An 18,987-nucleotide genomic window follows, 5' to 3' on the forward strand; every position below is an offset into this window, starting at 1 on the left:
GGGGTATGTAGAAAAGGGGAGGGGGAATAGGGTGAGGAAAATGGGGTGACAGAATTGGCAGCCCAATATTCTGGGGGGGGTGGTGTATGGTCATGCACTACGGTCATTTTCTACAGGGGGAGAAAAATCAGTGACTTGGGAGTTCTAAGAGTTAACTCGAAGGTTGAGTCAGTGGTAAGGAAGGCAAATACAGTGTTAGCATTCATTTCAAGAGGACTAAAATACTAAAGCGAGGATATAAAGCTGAGGCTTTATAAAGCATTGGTCAGAGTCCAGAGGAGGTGTACGAAAATGATTCTGGGAATGAAAGAGTTTATATATGAGGAGTGTTTGTGTCTGTACTCACTGGAGTTTATAAGAATGAGAGGGGATCGCATTGAAACCTATCGAATATTGAAAGCCTAGATCGAGTGGATATGGACAGGAACGTTTCCTGTGGTGAGAGAGTCCAGGACCATAGGGGACAGCTTCAGAGTGGAGAGGCGTCCATTCAGAAAAGAGATGAGGAGGAATTTCTTTCGCCAGAGGGTGGTGGATCTGTGGAATTCGTTGCCACAGGTGGTTGTGGACAAGAGGAATGGGAGAATGGGACAGTCCTCGTCGAGGTTGGTAGTAAATGTGTCAAGGGCAGGCGAATGGGGTTAACAAGCTATCTATCAGTCACGATGAAATGGCGGAACAGGCTCGATGGGCCCAACAGCCTAATTCTACTCATCTGTCTTATGGTCTGAAAAGGCCTTTGCAAGTGGAATCCCAAGACGTCCTATATGCCTCAGCATCCAGCAAACCCAATTCTGTTCCCGTGTTTCATGGAATGAAGCACTGACTGTTGCTCGGACTCGGAGGAACAGCCGTCCGCCATCTCCTCCAACCTCTGGTCCTCCAGTATCCCACAGTGCCCGCAGGTAGCGGGGCGGGGCGGAGCCGCGGCGCATGCCCGGCCGGTCGGGAAGCGGCGACGTGACGTGCCAATCGGACGGCGCCACGTCCGCTGGACCACGAAGCCGGAAGCCGGGAGTCCGGAGCGCCCCGTCATGCCGCCGCCGCCACCACCATCGCTCGCTGTCCCGCTGCTGCTGCTCGGCCTGGTCCTCGGCGCCCGCGCCATCTCCTTCCACCTGCCCTCCAACTCCAGGAAGTGTCTCCGGGAGGAGATCCACAAGGACGTGCTGGTGACCGGCGAGTACGAGCTGAGCGAGCAGCCGGGCGGCCGCACCGACCTGAAGGTGGGGGGAGGGGTCGGGCCTGGGAGCCGGCTGTGGGGAGGCAGGGAATCGGGGGAGTGAGACAGGGGCCTGGGAGCCGGCTGTGGGGAGGCAGGGAGTCGGGGGAGTGAGACAGGGGCCTGGGAGCCGGCTGTGGGGAGGCAGGGAGTCGGGGGAGTGAGACAGGGGCCTGGGAGCCGGCTGTGGGGAGGCAGGGAGTCGGGGAGGGGACGGGGGAGTGAGACAGGGGCCTGGGAGCCGGCTGTGGGGAGGCAGGGAGTCGGGGGAGTGAGACAGGGGCCTGGGAGCCGGCTGTGGGGAGGCAGGGAGTCGGGGGAGTGAGACAGGGGCCTGGGAGCCGGCTGTGGGGAGGCAGGGAATCGGGGGAGTGAGACAGGGGCCTGGGAGCCGGCTGTGGGGAGGCAGGGAGTCGGGGGAGTGAGACAGGGGCCTGGGAGCCGGCTGTGGGGAGGCAGGGAGTCGGGGAGGGGACGGGGGAGTGAGACAGGGGCCTGGGAGCCGGCTGTGGGGAGGCAGGGAGTCGGGGGAGTGAGACAGGGGCCTGGGAGCCGGCTGTGGGGAGGCAGGGAGTCGGGGGAGTGAGACAGGGGCCTGGGAGCCGGCTGTGGGGAGGCAGGGAGTCGGGGAGGGGACGGGGGAGTGAGACAGGGGCCTGGGAGCCGGCTGTGGGGAGGCAGGGAGTCGGGGAGGGGACGGGGGAGTGAGACAGGGGCCTGGGAGCCGGCTGTGGGGAGGCAGGGAGTCGGGGAGGGGACGGGGGAGTGAGACAGGGGCCTGGGAGCCGGCTGTGGGGAGGCAGGGAGTCGGGGGAGTGAGACAGGGGCCTGGGAGCCGGCTGTGGGGAGGCAGGGAGTCGGGGGAGTGAGGCAGGGGCCTGGGAGCCGGCTGTGGGGAGGCAGGGAGTCGGGGGAGTGAGACAGGGGCCTGGGAGCCGGCTGTGGGGAGGCAGGGAGTCGGGGAGGGGACGGGGGAGTGAGACAGGGGCCTGGGAGCCGGCTGTGGGGAGGGGACGGGAGTAATGCGGGATTGAACTTCTAAGTACATTTATTATCAAAGTGGAGTCCTGAAGAAATGTCTCGGCCCGAAACGTTGACTGTTTATAGCTTTTCATAGATCTGCCTGACCTGCCGAGTTGCTCCAATATTTTATGTATGTTGCTTTGGATTCCCAGCCTCCGCAGAATTTCCCGTGTTTACCAACGTGAAGTACTGTGCAAACGTCTCAGGCATATGTATGTATGTGTGTATATATTCATTCCTAAGACTTTTGCACAGTCCTTTAGATAGTAAAGAAGTTCGCTCGATGCTGCCAGACGAGGTGGTAATTGCGGGTTCTTTTTTACCATTTAAAAATAAATTGGACAGATACATAGATGGGAGGTGTATAGAGGGATATGGTCCGTGTGCAGGTCAGTGGGACTAGGCAGAAAATGGTTCGGCACAGCCAAGAAGGGCCAAAAGGCCTGTTTCTGTGCTGTAGTTTCTATGGTTCTATGACTTTTAAGCTTGTTAGAGAATATTCAGGACTTATGTGTATATCGCAGGTATATTCAAGGAAGAACCAGTCTTCAGTTCTTCATGTGAATTGAAGCTACAGTCCTGTGCAAAAGTCTTAGGAACCCTAGCTATATATACATGCCTAAGACTTCTGCACAGTGCTCTGTATCACCATATACAACCCTGAGATTCATTTTTTTGTAGGCATACTCAATAAATGCGATGACCATAATAGAATCAATGGAGACTGTACCAAATGGGCAGACAACCAGTGTACAAGAGACAACAAATTGTGCAAATACAAAAAGGAAGAAATAATAGTAAAAAAATAAATTAGCAATAAATATTGAGAACATGAGATGAAGACTCCTTGAAAGTGAGTCAATACGCTGTGGAAACATTACAGTGATAGAGTGAGTGAAGTTATCCTCTCTGGTTCAAGAGCCTGATGGTTGAGGGGTGCTAACTGTTCTGAAACCTAGTGGTGTGAGCCCTGAGGCTCCTGTACCACGTTCCTAATGGCGACAGTCAGAAGTGAGCATGACCTGGGTAGTGGGGGTCCCTGATGACGCTGCTTTCCTGCTACAGCACACCATGTAGATGTGTTCAGTGTTGGGGAGGGCTCTACCTGTGATGGACTGGGCCGTATCCACTACTTTTTGCAGGAATTTCCGTTCAAGGACATCGATGTTTCCATACCAGGCTGTGATGCAGCCAGTCAATATACCCTCCACTACACATCCACAGAAGTTTGCCAAAGTCTCAGATGTCAAGGAAGGGAAAGTGTTAGTAACGGGAGAAGAGCGGTCAGAGTCCCTGGTCAGAATTTGAACCATGCACTGTCTGACTGCTGAATGTATTTTTCTCTCTCAGCCATAAGTATCATTCCATATGGACAATGAACCCTTTGGCCTGAGGCATGTTAATGCCTGCCTGCTTCCTCCAACGGCTGGGCAAACACTTCACAGATTTCAACCCCTCTCCATTTGAAATAAAATCCTCCTCAAACTCTTTCAATCCCTTTCCTTAAACATGTGATCAGTGATCAACTTTACTTGTATTGAAAAGTCTTGGGCAAATTTGACTAGAGTGCGTAGACTTTTGCACAGTACTGCCACAATAAAAAAACATTTCATGACGTGCGAGTGATAAACCTGATTCTGGTAATGGGTCTCCATTGTGAACTGAGAGTGGGAGGGGAGAGGGAAGCACCAATTGTTTTGAATCTTATGACCTTTTTTTTTACTCAAGTTGTGGATGCCTGGTATGATGGTAGAGGCAAATGCATTAGAGGCTTTGAAAAGATGTTTGGATAGGCATGTGGATGTAAAGAAGGTGGAGGGATGTGGGCATTGTCTAGGTCAGAGGGATTGGTGTTTGATTTGCTTTTCAGCTGGTTTGGCACAACATTGTGAAGGCACAACTGTTCTATGTATATTGCACCCACCCCCAGCCCCTGGCACTCCTCTGCCACCCCTCCCGTGGCACGCCACCCCAGCCCCTGGCACTACCCCTCTGCCACCCCTCCTGTGGTACTCCACCCCAGCCCCTGGCACTCCCCCTCTGCCACCCCTCCTGCAATACCCCACCCTCGCCATTCCCAACATCCTTTGCTCCCGTCAGATTTACAAACTTTCTCTCTGCTCCACATTGTCGAATATGCCTAAGGTGTTTGCACAGTACTGTATTTGCAACAAAAAATTAAACAATTATATAAAGAATAAAGTTGGAGTTTAAGTTTTGGCTATGTAATGAAATTTGCATAATTCTAGGCATGTCTTTACAATGTAAATAGCACTATGGAAATTGATTCAAGGTGTTTGCAGTGACTGAGGCAATAGACAGAGAACAGAAAGAGAAATGGTGCGAACTGAGAGTTGTTAGGTGGGTGGAGCTCATCCTGAAGTCGATGAGCTTCCCCGTGGTTTTAAGGATGTTCAGCTCCAGGTCTCTCGGTGGGTGAGACAGTGAAATAATTCTCTGTCTTTGTTGGAGAGGGTTGGGAGTAGAGCAGGGTCCCACAGGCATACAAAAGGCTGGGAGCTGCGGGGGTAGACAGTCTGGGAAGGGAGAATTATGATATTGGCCGGTCTCCCCCACCTCATTCCAGACAGTGATGTGGCTAGTTAGAATGGCCTCTGATACATCTGTGATCCAAGGCGGAGAATGGCAAGGAAAAGTTTGCCTTCACCACAGACGACTGTGACGTGTTTGTGATCTGCAAGCCCAGTGAGGATTGAGGAGTTTAGGAGTTGAATCAAGTTTTGGGTCTGAGATCCTCGGGGTGGGGGGGGGGAATTTGGTTAGCTATGGGAGGAAGTATTAGCAGGAAGAACATAGAAACATAGAAAACCTACAGCACAATACAGGTCCTTCGGCCCACAAAGCTGTGCCGAACATGTCCTGCCCTTAGAACTACCTAGGCTTACCCATAGCCCTCCATTTTTCTAAGTTCCGTGTACCTATCCAGCAGTGTCTTAAAAGACCCTATTGTATCCGCTGGCAGTCCATTCCATGCACTCACCACTCTCCGTGTAAAAAAAACTTACCCTTGATATCTCCTCTGTCCCTACCTGAAGAACGAGTTTGGGCTGACGTTGGGAATTTGGGATTGTTGGCTGGTTGGGTTGAGAAGGGATGGGCTGGTGAGGTGGGCCACTGCTGAGTGCAGTGTATTAATTCCTGCCTTGTCCCCTCTCCCAGGTGACGGATTCCTCTGGACACATTCTGTACTCCAAGGAGGAGGCGAGCAAGGGCAAGTTTGCCTTCACCACCGATGACTATGACATGTTCGAGATCTGCTTTGAGAGTCGGCTGCCAGCAGGTGAGTGTAAGCAGAGCGTGCGAGTGGAAATCGGGCTGCGGAAGGTCTGGGGGTGGTGGGGGGTAGTGAAAATGTACAGAATTGTGCAAAAGTCATAGACACATGTATATTGCTAGGATGCCAAAGACCTTTACACAATACTGTATTGTCAACGTGGAGCGGAGAGCGAGTTTGTAAATCTGGCAGGAGCAAAGGATTTTGGGTGTTGTAGTGTGGATGAAATCATCGGAGAGACAGAGTCACTGGTAGATACAAAGCAGCTTCTGTATTCGACACAACAAGGTACAGCAGGCATCATACGGACAGAAATGCTTTCGGTAGAAAGGTCTGCTAGCTCAATGTGGGCTCGATATTTATATGCTAAACACAAAGGCAATCGCTACTTAAAAAGTTATAGACAATGCTTCTTATTGAAGCTACATACAAAATATCACACCACCTAACTTAAAAACGCAAACAACAGGAATTCTGCAGATGCTGAAAATTCAAGCAACACACATAAAAGTTGCTGGTGAACGCAGCAGGCCAGGCAGCATCTGTAGGAAGAGGTGCAGTCGATGTTTCAGGCCGAGACCCTTCGGCAGGACTAACTGAAGGAAGAGTGAGTAAGGGATTTGAGAGGTGGAGGGGGAGATCCAAAATGATAGGAGAAGACAGGAGGGGGAGGGATGGAGCCAAGAGCTGGACAGGCGATAGGCAAAAGGGATACAAGAGGATCATGGAACAGGAGGTCTGGGAAGAAAGACAAGGGGGGGGTGGGGACCCAGAGGATGGGCAAGGGGTATATTCAGAGGGACAGAGGGAGAAAAAGGAGAGTGAGAGAAAGAATGTGTGTATAAAAATAAGTAACAGATGGGGTACGAGGAGGAGGTGGGGAATTAGCGGAAGTTAGAGAAGTTGATGTTCATGCCATCAGGTTGGAGGAACAACACCTTATATTCCGTCTGGGTAGCCTCCGTACATATACACACATTCTTACACATTTATACACACATTCTTTCTCTCACTCTCCTTTTTCTCCCTCTGTCCCTCTGAATATACCCCTTGCCCATCCTCTGGGTAACCCCCCCCCCCGGTCTTTCTTCCCGGACCTCCTGTCCCATGATCCTCTCGTATCCCTTTTGCCTAATGCCTGTCCAGCTCTTGGCTCCATCCCTCCCCCTCCTGTCTTCTCCTATCATTTTGGATCTCCTCCTCCCCCTCCAACTTTCAAATCCCTTACTCACTCTTCCTTCAGTTAGTCCTGACGAAGGGTCTCGGCCTGAAACGTCGACTGCACCTCTTCCTGGAGATGCTGCCTGGCCTGCTGCGTTCACCAGCAACTTTTATGTGTGTTACACCACCTAACTTCATCCTTTCCTTGCGACATCAACATGTCTGGGTTGGTATCCACAGCCTTTAGGAATGCAGTTAAATCCACAATACATTTATTTGGCATTTTACTTGCTAACATAGAAGACAATTAATATTAATAATGTATTCCCCTCTCCCTGCCCCTTCCCACTCAGTCCACAACAGAGACCCGTATCAGAATCAGGTTTATCATCACTCACACACGTCATGAAATTTGTTTTGTTTATTTTTGAGGCAGCAGTATGGTGCGATACATAAGATTTTTACAGTACTGTGTGAGCATACTGTTTGCACAGTACTGTAATAATTTGATGTATTGCACTCTACTGCTGCTACAAAAAAACAAATTTCATGACATATGTGAGTGATGATAAACCTGATTCTGATCTGGGTCTCTATTGTGGACTGAGAGTGGGAAGGGGGCAGGGAGAGGGGAATCATGGTTGGGAAAAGGGGAAGGGAGCGGGAAGCACCAGAGAGACATTCTGTAATGATCAATAAACTAATTGTTTGGAATCAAATGACCTTGCCTGGTGTCTCAGGGCTGGGTGTGTCTGTACCCACCCCTGACACTCCTCCTCTGCCACCTGTCCCACACCCCACCCTCACCATTCCCAACATCCTTTGCTCCCGTCAGATTTACAAACTTGCTCTCCGCTCTATGTTGACAAATACAATACTGTGTAAAAGTCTCAGGCACCCCAGTGATATATATGTGTGCCTAAAACCTTCGCACAGCTCTGTACCCCTTCCTCTCGAGCAACGTCTGCGTCATGTTGTGGACTGGCCTCACCGCTAACTTTGTTGCTCGCCTTCCTTGTCATTAGAGGCTGGGGCTTGTCGCATTCTCCCACGTACATCAGTTTGATTGTGTGTGTTTGGTTTCCAGGTCACTTCCGGGTACCAGACCAGCTGATTGTTCTCAACACCAAGCACGGGGTGGAAGCCAAGAACTATGAAGATGTAAGTTCCCAAAGAGTTCCATCTGCTGTGTGAGAGACATGATGCTGGAGGGGTGCGTGGGCCGGTGGCACACACATTGATGGGGCAAGTGCTCACAGGGAGAGGGTCTCTGGTCCATTCGGGGGGTGTGTACGGAGTGCCGGTGTCTTTGTATCCAGATCGTGAAGATGAGATTCTCCAGAGGATGAAGAGCCTTGGCCAGACTGTTTATTCCTCCCAATAGCTGCTGACTGGTCTGCGTTCTTCCCAGCATTTTTGTCCGTTACTCTTCGTGTCCATGGCTGAGTTTTACTGACGTGGGGAGTAGGGGGAGTGCGGAGACAGCAGGGTTCCCAACATGGGGTTCATGGACCCCTCGGTTCATGGTAGGGGCCATGGCATCTGACCCCCGGTTAAGGGCAGCGATGGGCTCTGTCGGTGCAGTGGGGGTCAGCTTTGCTACTGCATGGGTAATGATTGGGCTGTGGCTGATACTCGCGGGCCCCATTCTCCTGGTGGATGGTCTCTGATTCTCCTCCCCCCCCCCCCCCCCCCCGGCAGATCGCAAAGGCAGAGAAGCTAAAACCACTGGAGGTGGAGCTGCGGCGGCTGGAGGACCTGTCGGAGTCGATCGTCAATGACTTCGCGTACATGAAGCAGCGGGAGGAGGAGATGCGGGACACGAATGGTGAGAGTGGCTGCATCATTCCCGAGGCTGCGTGGTGGTGTTTCAGTGTGATTCTCCTGAGCACCCTCTCCTCTGCTCTGCAGCAGTTTTCCAGTCGAGCTCTAACGAGTGAGGTTTACTCCCCCAAGGCTAAATTCCACCAGCAGTGTGGGCACACGGAAGCAAATCAAGCTGTCGCTGGCCCCGAACAATTGATCACCATAGTCAACCCTTGCACGGCACAGAGCACATGATTTTACCTGCCGTTTCTAAACATTGGAACCAGATATGGAGGTTTAGGGAAGGGAATTCCTGAGCTTGGGGGGCTTTGGATTGTGTAGATCGTCTACTGGCAGCGGAGAGGTTGGAGGAGCTCGGCATCTGTAGAGAAAAGCAGATGGTCCACACTTTGGGTTGTGATCTTTCTGGACTGCGCTGGCACCAGTCCAGAAGTGTAAATGTTGGCTGTCTGTGCCCCTCCACAGATAAAGCCTGACCCGCAGAGAACTCCCACTGCTTGCTTGGTGCTATTGATTCGTAGAGAGAGCTTAGCGCAGGTTGGGGACCAGAATTTAAGGAGGGAACGTTTTCATGGGGCTTGGCACATTAGTGGTGGATCAATTCATGATTCATTCGGATGTTTTTTAAAAAAAAGGTAAAGCAGAGCAGCCATTGTGTGAGTGGACCAGTGTAGGAGCGGGAACTTGAGGCTTCGATAAGGAGGCACATGTAGGTAGCAGGTAAGGCTTTTGTAGTGGTTGAATAAAAAGTCACTAAATTACAGCTAATTAAATAAAGTAGGGATGATGCAGGATCAGGTGATGTGCTGCAGCTGCACGATGTGGGAGCTGGTGGCCCCCATTGTGGTTCCTGGTGACTACATCTGCAGCAGGTATTGGCTGCTGAAGGAACTCGGGGTCAAAGATCATGACCTGGAATCTGAGCTTCAAACACTGCGGCACATCAGGAGGGGGAGAGTTACCTGGACTCTCTGATTCAGGAGGTAGTTACACCCATTCGATTAGCTGTCTTAAATTCGGTCTGTGGTCGGGGACAAGAGGGTGTGACTGCGAGTGAGGCGGGTAGTGGAATCCTCAGCCCCTCAGCTTGTCCAACAGGTCTAGGATTCTTGCTTCCTGTGTGGATGAGAGTGGGGGCTGTAGGAAGGATGAGCAAATTAACTGTGGCACTGTAGTTCAGGGAGCCATTCAAGAGGGAGGGGAGAAGAGAAATGTGGTGGTAATTGGAGATACTATAGCCAGGGAAGTAGACAGAGTTCTCTGTTGCGAGGATAGAGCATCCCGAAAGCTGTGTTGGCTGCCTGGTGCCTGGGTTCGGGATATCCTTATCTGACCTGCAGAGGAATTTGCAGTGGAGGGAAAAGATACAGTTGTGGTCCATGTGGGTACCAACTACAAAGAGGTTCTGTTGAGGGAATTTGAGCAGCTAGGACAAAATTGAATAGCAGAACCAAAATGGTAGTAATCTCTGGATTACTGAACCACGTGCAAATTGACATAGGGTCAAGAAGATTATTCATGGGGAAATGGCAGCAGTATTGGGAAAGGAGGGAGCTGTACCAATGGATAGGCTCCACCTGAACCATGATGGGACCTGGATCCTAGTGAATTGCATAACTGGGCTGTGGCTAGGGCTTTAAATTAAATAATAGGGGGTGGATTCAACAGAATGGAGAAGTCTGGATAAAGTAAAAGAGAAAAATATGGATAAAGAAAAAACAAAAGATACAAGAGAAAGGTAAAAGATTGGAGTGATTAAAAGTCAGTGCAAAAGCGTAAAAGATTACAAGATTTTAAAAGCATAATGAATGTAAGGGCACTTTATTTGAATGTCAACACACACAAAAAGTGCTGGTGAACGCAGCAGGCCAGGCAGCATCTATAGGAAGCGGTACAGTCGACGTTTTGGGCCGGGACCCTTCGTCAGGACTAACTGAAAGAAAGGGGGAGGGGGAGATCCGAAATGATAGGAGAAGACAGGAGAGGAGGGATGGATCTAAGAGCTGGAAAGTTGATTGGCAAAAGGAATACCAGGCTGGAGAAGGGAGAAGATCATGGGACAGGAAGCCTGGTTGGGGGTGGGGGGGAGCCCAGAGGGTGGAGAGCAGGCAAGGAGTTATAATGAGAGGGACAGAGAGAGAGAAAAAAATATTTGGTATGTCGGTAGTATTCGAAACGGTCAGTGAACTTGTGGCACAAATCAGTACAAAGGGTGGCCATTACAGAAGCGTGGTTGCAGGGTGGAGAGGATTGGGAATTAAGTATCGAAGGATATCAGGTAATATGGAAGGATAGGCGGGAAGGCAAGGGAGACAGAGTAATGCTCTTAATTAAAGATGAGATCGAGGCGATAGTGAGAGACGGTATAAGATCTAAGGAGCAGAATGTTGAATCCATCTGGGTGGAGAGTAGGAACAGTAAAGGGAAAAAAGCACTGGTGGGAGTTGTCTGTCGGCCACTGAATAATAACATTACAGTGGCACAGGCAATAAACAGAGAAATATCTGAGGTATTTAAGAATGGAACAGCAGTTATCATGGGAAACTTTAACTTGCACATTGGGTGAATCAAGTTGGTCAAGGCAGTCTTGAGGAGGATTTCATAGAATGCATCCATGATAGCTTTCTTGAACAACATGTTACTGAACCTACAAGGGAATGTGCTATCTTAGATCTGGTCCTGTGCAATGAGACAGGTAAAAATACTGATCTCGTAATTAGGGATCCTCTTTGGAAAAAGTGATCACAGTATGATTGAGTTTCTCATACATATGGGATGAGGGAGGATTTGGCTGGTGTAGACTGGGAACATAGGCTGTATGGTGGGACAGTTGAGGAACAGTGGAAGACTTTCAAAGAGATTTTTCATGGTGCTCAACAAAAGTATATTCCAGTTGAAGACAGTAGGGGTGGAGAGAGCCAGTTAACTAAGGAAATAAAAGAAGTAATGAAACTAAAAGCTCGTGAGTACAAAGTTACCAAAAGTAGTGGGAAACTGGAAGATTGGGAAAACTTTAAAAAGCAACAAAGAACCTTAAGCGAGCAATAAAGAAGGGGAAGCTAGATTATGAAAATAAACTAACACAAAATATAAAAACAGATAGTGAACGTTTTTATAATATAAAACGGAAAAGGGTGGCTAAAGTGAATGTAGGTCCCTTGGAGGACGAGAAGCGGAATTGATATTGAGTGAAGAGGAAATGGCCAAGGCTTTGACTGACTATTTTGTGTTGGTCTTTATGCTGGAGGAAGCACCTAAGGTGCCAAAGTGAGATGTTATGGATGCGATAGGAGGTGAGGACCTCAATACAATAGCTATCACTAAAGAGGTAGTGCTGAGCAAACTTGTGGGCCTGAACATAGATAAATCCCCTGTTCCTGATGGAATGCATCCCGGGGTACTGAAAGAAATGGCAGAAGTTATAACAGAGGCTTTGGTAAAAATTTACCAAATTCTCTGGACTCTGGGCAGGTTCCAGTGGATTGGAAGATCACCCCACTGTTCAAAAAAGGATGTAGTCAAAAGGCAGGTCACTTAAACATCTGTAGTTGTGGGGGAAAAGCTTGAAGCTATCATTAAAGAAAAAATAGCGAGGCGTCTGGGAAGAAATGGATCCATCAGGCAGATGCAGCATGGATTTAGCAGAGGCAGGTCCTATTTGACAAACTTACTGGAGTTCTTTGAGGATATAACGAGTGCAGTGGATAGAGGGGAACAGATGGGCCTCATTTATTTGGATTTCCAGAAGGCGTTCGATAAGATGCCACATAAAGGACTTATCCATAAGATAAGGATGCATGGAGTTGGGGGTGATGTATTAGGGTGGAGAGAGGATTGGTTAACTAATAAAGTGGAGTGTTGGGATACAAGGGTGTTACTCTGGTTGGCAATCTGGTGAGCGGTGTGCTGCAGGTTTGGTGCTGGGCCCACAACTGTTCACAATATACACGAATGATCTGGAAGAGGGGACGGAGTGTAGTGTATCTTAAGTTTGCTGATGATACTGAATTGAGTGGAAAAGCAAAATATGCAGGGGATACGGAGAGTCTGCAGAGAGTTAAGTGAGTGGACGAGGGTCTGGCAGATGGAATATAATGTTAGTTTCAAAGGATGGGGTTTCTGATTCTCCCTGGCGTTCAGCAAGGACTGAACATCCAGCCACGACCAGCACAACTTGGCCCATTGCGCCTTTCAATCTGCTGTTTCGTCTCGTACACCAATGGTGTGGTGAGCTCCAAGAGGAATTTGTGCAGGATGAGTGTACACTGGGGGAAGGGTTGTAGAATGCATTTTGGGCAAAGGAACATGCAGAGAGGAGGGGCAAAGGATACTTCTTTGCAAGATGATTCACTTTGACCCAGGGGTTCCCAGTCTTTGTAATCCCATCAACCGAAGGCTTCATTGGGAACGTCTGGAGTATAACTGGTGGTGAGTCGGGTGCTGTGTCAGTCTGGGGAAATGACTAATGAATGGACAGTTAAATTGACAAGCTCTTTTGTTTCTGCAGAGTCGACCAGTGCCCGCGTTCTCTACTTCAGCATCTTTTCTATGTGTTGTCTGGTTGGATTGGCCACTTGGCAGGTTTTCTACCTTCGCCGCTTCTTCAAAGCCAAGAAACTCATCGAATAAAGCCGATCAGAAAGTGTCTATTAGTGAGTGTGTGTGTGTGTGCGCACGTGTGTGTATGGGTTGGAGGGGGCATGTATGAGTGATAATTTATCACTGTTTGTATTAAATGGGGTGCTTTAAGGGTTCTGAGCACGTGCTGTGTGTTAATTTGCAGCACTAGTTGGCCCATGGCTGGGGTCGAGGCCATTCTGAATCTTGTGAACGGACATTAAGCTTCATCTTCCACTTGGCCTGGATCACTCCCCATGGAAAAGATGAGCAAAGGACCTCGGGAGAACTTTTGTAGAAACTTATTTCCGCAGGCTGAGAGTTTGCCTCAAAAACAGAGAATGCTGGCAAAGCCAGTGCCGGTGGAGAGGAACTGTTACCACCTCTAGTCGACAAAAGAAGGGTTTTGACCAGTATTTTGTTCTTGACTCAGATTTTCAGCTGCAGATTTTCTGGAATTCCAAATAGCTTGCTAAAAAAAAGGTATTATCTTGCAGTGGGCAAGGATCTGCGGTAGTCTTTTAACAAGATAATCACCCCAAAGAGAGCTAAGTTAACTTGCTGCCTCACCTGAATCTATTACAGGGGTCACTGCACCTATCAGCTGTGTGATAGTCACCAAGGTTTCTGTTTAATGCCAACCCCCCACCCCTGCGCTTAAAACCCATGTGAGTGAGGCCCTTGGCCCCACAAACTCTGGAGCCAGCATATTACTGAAGCAGGTTTGCAATTTTGTTTTTTGTTGAGAGATATAGAGTACAGAGACTGGCCCTTCAGTCCATCGAGTCCATGCAAACCATCGGGCACCCATCTACACAACCCCGTTCTGTTGAATGTAATAGTGCACTGTGAATTTCAACGAGGGCTGGACTACCTCTTGTCTAGAGTTACATGGGTCGAGCAGCTGTTGACATGAGGTAGTCAGCTGCCCTCGAACCCTCACTGAAATTCAGAACACGATTGCATTCAGCAGAATGGGGTTACCTGGACCCGACGGGCCGATGGGCTCGTGCTAGAGATTGATTTAAAAGAGGGAATGAATTTGCAGAGTTTACTCCTTACTAAAGTTTCCCTTCAATCCAGCCCTCAGTAAGAGTGGCCAGGGCCCAGCACCACTGGAGGTGTAGATTGTGAGGCACTTGATGCCCGATGGCTGAGAGCAACCTGCACCCAAGGCGTTTGATTTGCTTACCCGCTTGTTTCGTATTTTCTCTGCGGTGACAATAATGTCAGTCAGTAGGAGGGAGCAGAGTCTGTGGATGTGCGACGTGCCAGGGGTTGGTCTGTGATCTTTCACTGTAAAACATTTCATTCACTTGGAATAGTTTTGTGCAGAAACTGTAAGAATAAATTTCTCTTTTAATTGGAGTGAAGTTTTGAGCCTGTTTTGTGGCAGAGCCTGCGGTGAACTGGAGGAGAGGGTGATGGGAAATGGTCATTATACTGGTATTAAATGGACAGGAGCAGGCCCCTCCACCCATCTGGCCCATGCTTATCATCTCAGCTGGTCCCATTTGCCTGTGTTTGGCCCATCTTTCTGAACTTTCCCATCCAAACATCTGAGCACCAATTAACTGCTGTTAATGTAGCAGTTGTCTGATCCTGCTCTCCTGCAACACCGAGGAGGGAATTGGACCCAGATTCCAGCGGCCTTTGAGGTATTTAATGAAAGGCACCTTGAGTTGCATGAAGACCTTTTGTGTGCTTGAATGTAGCAAGAAGCCATTGGCTTTCCTGTAAGACAGCTGCATCCTTCTCCCTCGCACTGCCAAATGTCAAGGTAGACGTTGGCAAAATGGGGGCTGACTGGCATCACTTTTGCACTGGTGTTTTGAATGAATGGGAGATGGTTGAGGACCATGAGAGGATGAAGATTTTGGGAGGGGCCAAAGGCAATAATCCTTTTGAACGCATTCAGATTGTACCCAGCACAGACAACTTTACTGCAATATCAAAACTAATGTGATCCCAGTGACCCTTCAGTTAGAGTGGGAAGGGGCCACGTAAATGAGCCAATCTCGATTTTCCAATGGTGTGAAACTGTGTCACCTGTCCATGCGCAAAGCGGTACAAGTGGGGGAATTGTTGACATATTTGGTGCTTTCCACTAATTCTCTTGAGAGTGAATTCAATAAAGTTTTTGTGAAGTGATTTGTGAACTAGGTAAGGGTGAATTTCTGATGTGGGAGTCGCTTGTATGCCAAAGTCTGGGGCTCAGGGTGTAGGGTAGGTAGGCTGACTGTTTTGGTGTGCTGTTCAGTTTTGGGGTGAGGGCATTGCTGGTAAATTCAGCGTTTATTGCCCATCGCCAATACACAACAGGAAGATGTGTGTACTGCCTTAAGTGAATGCCGCCACACGGTTTGGGGGAGTTCCAGCGTTTGGATGCAAACAAGAGGACCACAACCTTGTGGTTTGGAGGTTTGCATGCCTCAGTGACCCAATGGAGGCAGGGCTTTATGCTTTGGCTCTTGGCAGGGTTACCCATGCCAAACAGGTCAAGGGGTAGAGGTCAGACTAGAAGTGGTCCACTGATTCCCCCCCCGCAGATTTGGAGGTTCAGCTTGGGGTTAACAACCCTGACTGGTCAAACAAAACTATTATGGAAACAGCAATGAAGAATCCTACACCTGAGTGTGACGGTATTCACCCAGAACTTGCCTGGCTGACCGTAGTAAAAAACGAGAGGACGCTACTGACAGGAAAGAAGAACACCACCTGGCGGTAACTATGGAACAGGCCCTTCAGCCTGTCATGCTGTGCTGTACTAATAACTAGTAATTAAATACTGCACTAAACTAATCCTGTCTGCTTACACAATATCCACTTCCCTCCAATCTCTGCACATTCATTTCCCTTCTGAAAGCCTCTGTCGTATTTTCCTCAACCACCAGTCCTGGCAGCACTGTCCAAGTTCCCACTGCTCCCTGCATGCCTCCTTTGAACTTTGAACTTGCCTTGAAAGCAACCCGTACAACACCACACTTTGGCCAGATTAAACACCACCTGTCATTTATCCACCCGAGTTGGACACTGTATTGTCTGACAAGTCGTCAGAGCCAGTGAACTACCACTGGTGTGCATCTCAAATGGCCTCTGACCACCAAGTCTAGCTCCTGGCCTTCACGTGTGGCTGAACTCAGCCCGGTGGAACAGTTAGTACTGACAGAGGGGGCAAAGGCCTTAAAACCAGGGGCTCATCAGTTGTGGTTGGCAACTCACCTAGGAAAAAGGAAAACTCTGACCTCCGCTTCATTGTGGCTATATTCACTCATGGGAGAAGTTACAGGAGTAAAATCTGGAGCTAGAGTCCCGAAGACATTCCTACATTGAGTTCAAAGCTGACAGGCAACTCCTTTGATGCCTCTGGTCTCTGCCGTTGCTTTGGGTTCATCAGATGTGTAAAGAGGGGTAGTCTGCTATGTGGGCAACAGCTTGCTCTCCATATTGCACTTCCCTGGATCGCATATCTAGACAGCTAGGACACAACAGGACCCTGACCAACAGAAGCCTCAATACTGTACACAACACTCTTGATCTTTGTATTCCACATCTTCACCTCAGCCTTTAACCCATACATCACAAACATCTGAGGTCCCAGTATAATCTCTGAGGAACAGACCTCCAGCCAGAATAAATCCCGACCAGTAACTCTTCTACGAGCAAGCTAATTCTCAATTGGAAGTGCCACTTCACCATGGATTCTGAGCCTGTCATTAGGGACATTGTCAAACAAGTTTTGGGCCCCTTTATCTGAGAAAGGATATGTTGGCATTGGCGAGGTACCAGAGGAGGTTCATGAGAATGATTCTAGGAATGAAAGGTTTAATGTAGGAGGAGCATGTGATGTCTCTGGGCCTGTACTTGCTGGACTTTAGAAGAATGAGGGGGATCTGAATGTAAACTATAAATATTGAAAGGCCAAGATAGAGTGGATGTGGAGACAATGTTTCCCGTAGTGGGGGAGTCTAGGACCAGAGGACACAGATTTGAGTGGATGTGGAGATGTTTCCTATAGTGGGGAGTATACATCCTCTGAATAGAACGACATCCCTTTAGAACAGAGATGAGGAGGAATTTCCTTAGCCAGAGGAGGTGAATCTGTTCCAATTCATTGCAATGGATGGCTATGTCAAGCCAAGTCATTGGATATATTTAAAGCAGAGGTTGATAGACTTGATTAGTCGGGGTGTCAAATGTTTTGAGGAGAGGGCAGAAGAATGGAGTTGTGAGGGAATACAAAATAGCCATGGTGGAATGTTGGATAATCTGCTCCTGAGCTTTATGGTGTAAACACAGCTGAACCTTCATCAGCCACCTTCTCAAAACAAAATTGCAGACAGGTTAACAAGACGCAGCGTGCCCTGCACAAAGCCATGCTGACTTGGCTGCCTCACTTGATTTCCAAATGCTCAGTAATCCTCTTGAACAGCTTCCTTACCACTGATGATAAGCTCGCCAGCTCTTAGTTTCCTGTTCTCCCTTACTGAACAATGGAATAACATTAGTGATTCACCAATCCCTGGCTAGCGAAGACCCAAGATTCTTGGTCAAAGCTCCCACAATCTTTATCATCTCTTAATAAACTGGTATATCCAGTGAACCTCCACTGGACCCTCTCCAATGCCAGTACATCTTTTCTTAGATAAGGGTCAGATCACAAGTCCTGGTTATGTGACCACTGACAATCTCTGAAGAGATTTGATAATGGCTGGGGTCACCCATCTTGTAAAGACACTGCCCAGAAGAGGGCAATAACAAGCCACTTATGTAGAGAAATTTTCAAAGAGCAATCATGGCCACAGATAAGACCACAACTATGCGTCACGGAACATGATGGATGAACAATGAGTATTGCATCAGAACTTGTGGCCTTGTTCATCTTTCCATGATCTCACTGTGCTCCGCTCAATTCTTGGGAAATACTGATGCAAAGTATTCATTTAAGAACTCATCAACGTCATATGTTCCTTTATCCTTGAGTGGTCCCTGCTCTCTCCTGAGTAATTCTCTTTATGTATGGATTGCCTTGAAATTCTTTGTAATCTTATTTGCAAAGGGCTTTTCGTGGCCTAATGGTAATGAAACAGATGTAGTTCCCAACCCGACGGTCTGTGAATTAGACAGTATGTTCAAGGTGTTTTGGCCCTAAGCATTGACAGTTTCCCTCTACAGATGCTGCCTGATCTGCTGTTCCTCCAGCATTTTGTGCATGTTGCTCTGGATTTCCAGCATCTGCAGAATCTGTTGTCACTGACTTGGAAAGGCAGACCTGTGTAGTCCCTTTGGTTTTGGAAGGTGGATGTTGAGGATTTGGGGAGCTGGGTAACAGTGATAACAAACCTTTTGGTGGCTGTGAGGCAGATTGCTGATGTGACTGGTCCATTTAACTTGTGATCAGTGGCCACCTTGAGGGTGGTGCCGGCAGGTAGTGCGCCTTTCTGTCATGTGTGGCTGGTGCAATGGGTGCAGCTGTTAGAGCCAAGCCGTTCTCCAAGGAGTTGTTCGTGCTGGATGGGAATAGAGCTGAATGAAAGGTAGCGTGTCCGGTACCATTGGTAATGATAATGAGTGTGGAAAAGTTGTCAGTGAAGCAGCTGAATGCCGGTGAACCGAGAACACTTCTGGTAAACTCCCTCAGAAACGTCCAACAATTTGGGTCATCTTCCTTTAGAGCAGGAGCACCCAACCATTGTTATGCCATGGGCTCCTGCCATTAACTGAGGAGTCTGTGGACCCCGGGATGGGGAACCCTGCTTTCGAGACATAGACAGGTACAACACAGAAACAGGCCCTTCAGCCCATCCAGTATATGCTGAAACATATTCTCATCAAACTGCTC

General features: G+C 48.8%; 1 protein-coding gene across 1 annotated transcript; it reads left to right on the plus strand.

Moving 5' to 3' along the window:
* Positions 1 to 970: 970 nt before the first annotated feature.
* tmed10 (transmembrane p24 trafficking protein 10) lies at positions 971 to 14,513 on the plus strand. Its single transcript, XM_072245601.1, has 5 exons — positions 971 to 1,226; positions 5,426 to 5,546; positions 7,789 to 7,862; positions 8,403 to 8,529; positions 13,036 to 14,513. Exons 1-5 carry the CDS (start codon positions 1,035 to 1,037, stop codon positions 13,155 to 13,157), a joined length of 636 nt encoding a protein of 211 aa, XP_072101702.1. The 5' UTR covers positions 971 to 1,034; the 3' UTR covers positions 13,158 to 14,513.
* Positions 14,514 to 18,987: the final 4,474 nt, after the last annotated feature.

This window comes from Mobula birostris, chromosome 28, assembly GCF_030028105.1.
Source record: "Mobula birostris isolate sMobBir1 chromosome 28, sMobBir1.hap1, whole genome shotgun sequence".
NCBI classification, from domain to species: Eukaryota; Metazoa; Chordata; class Chondrichthyes; order Myliobatiformes; family Myliobatidae; genus Mobula; species Mobula birostris.

What these genes read in the sequence shown, in the direction of transcription:
- tmed10 (XM_072245601.1), top strand. Translation starts at nt 1,035, where the DNA reads ATGCCGCCGCCGCCACCACCATCGCTCGCTGTCCCGCTGCTGCTGCTC. An exon ending in TGAGAGTCGGCTGCCAGCAG is followed by an intron (nt 5,547 to 7,788) that starts GTGAGTGTAAGC and finishes TTTGGTTTCCAG; the next exon opens with GTCACTTCCGGGTACCAGAC. An exon ending in GGAGATGCGGGACACGAATG is followed by an intron (nt 8,530 to 13,035) that starts GTGAGAGTGGCT and finishes TTGTTTCTGCAG; the next exon opens with AGTCGACCAGTGCCCGCGTT.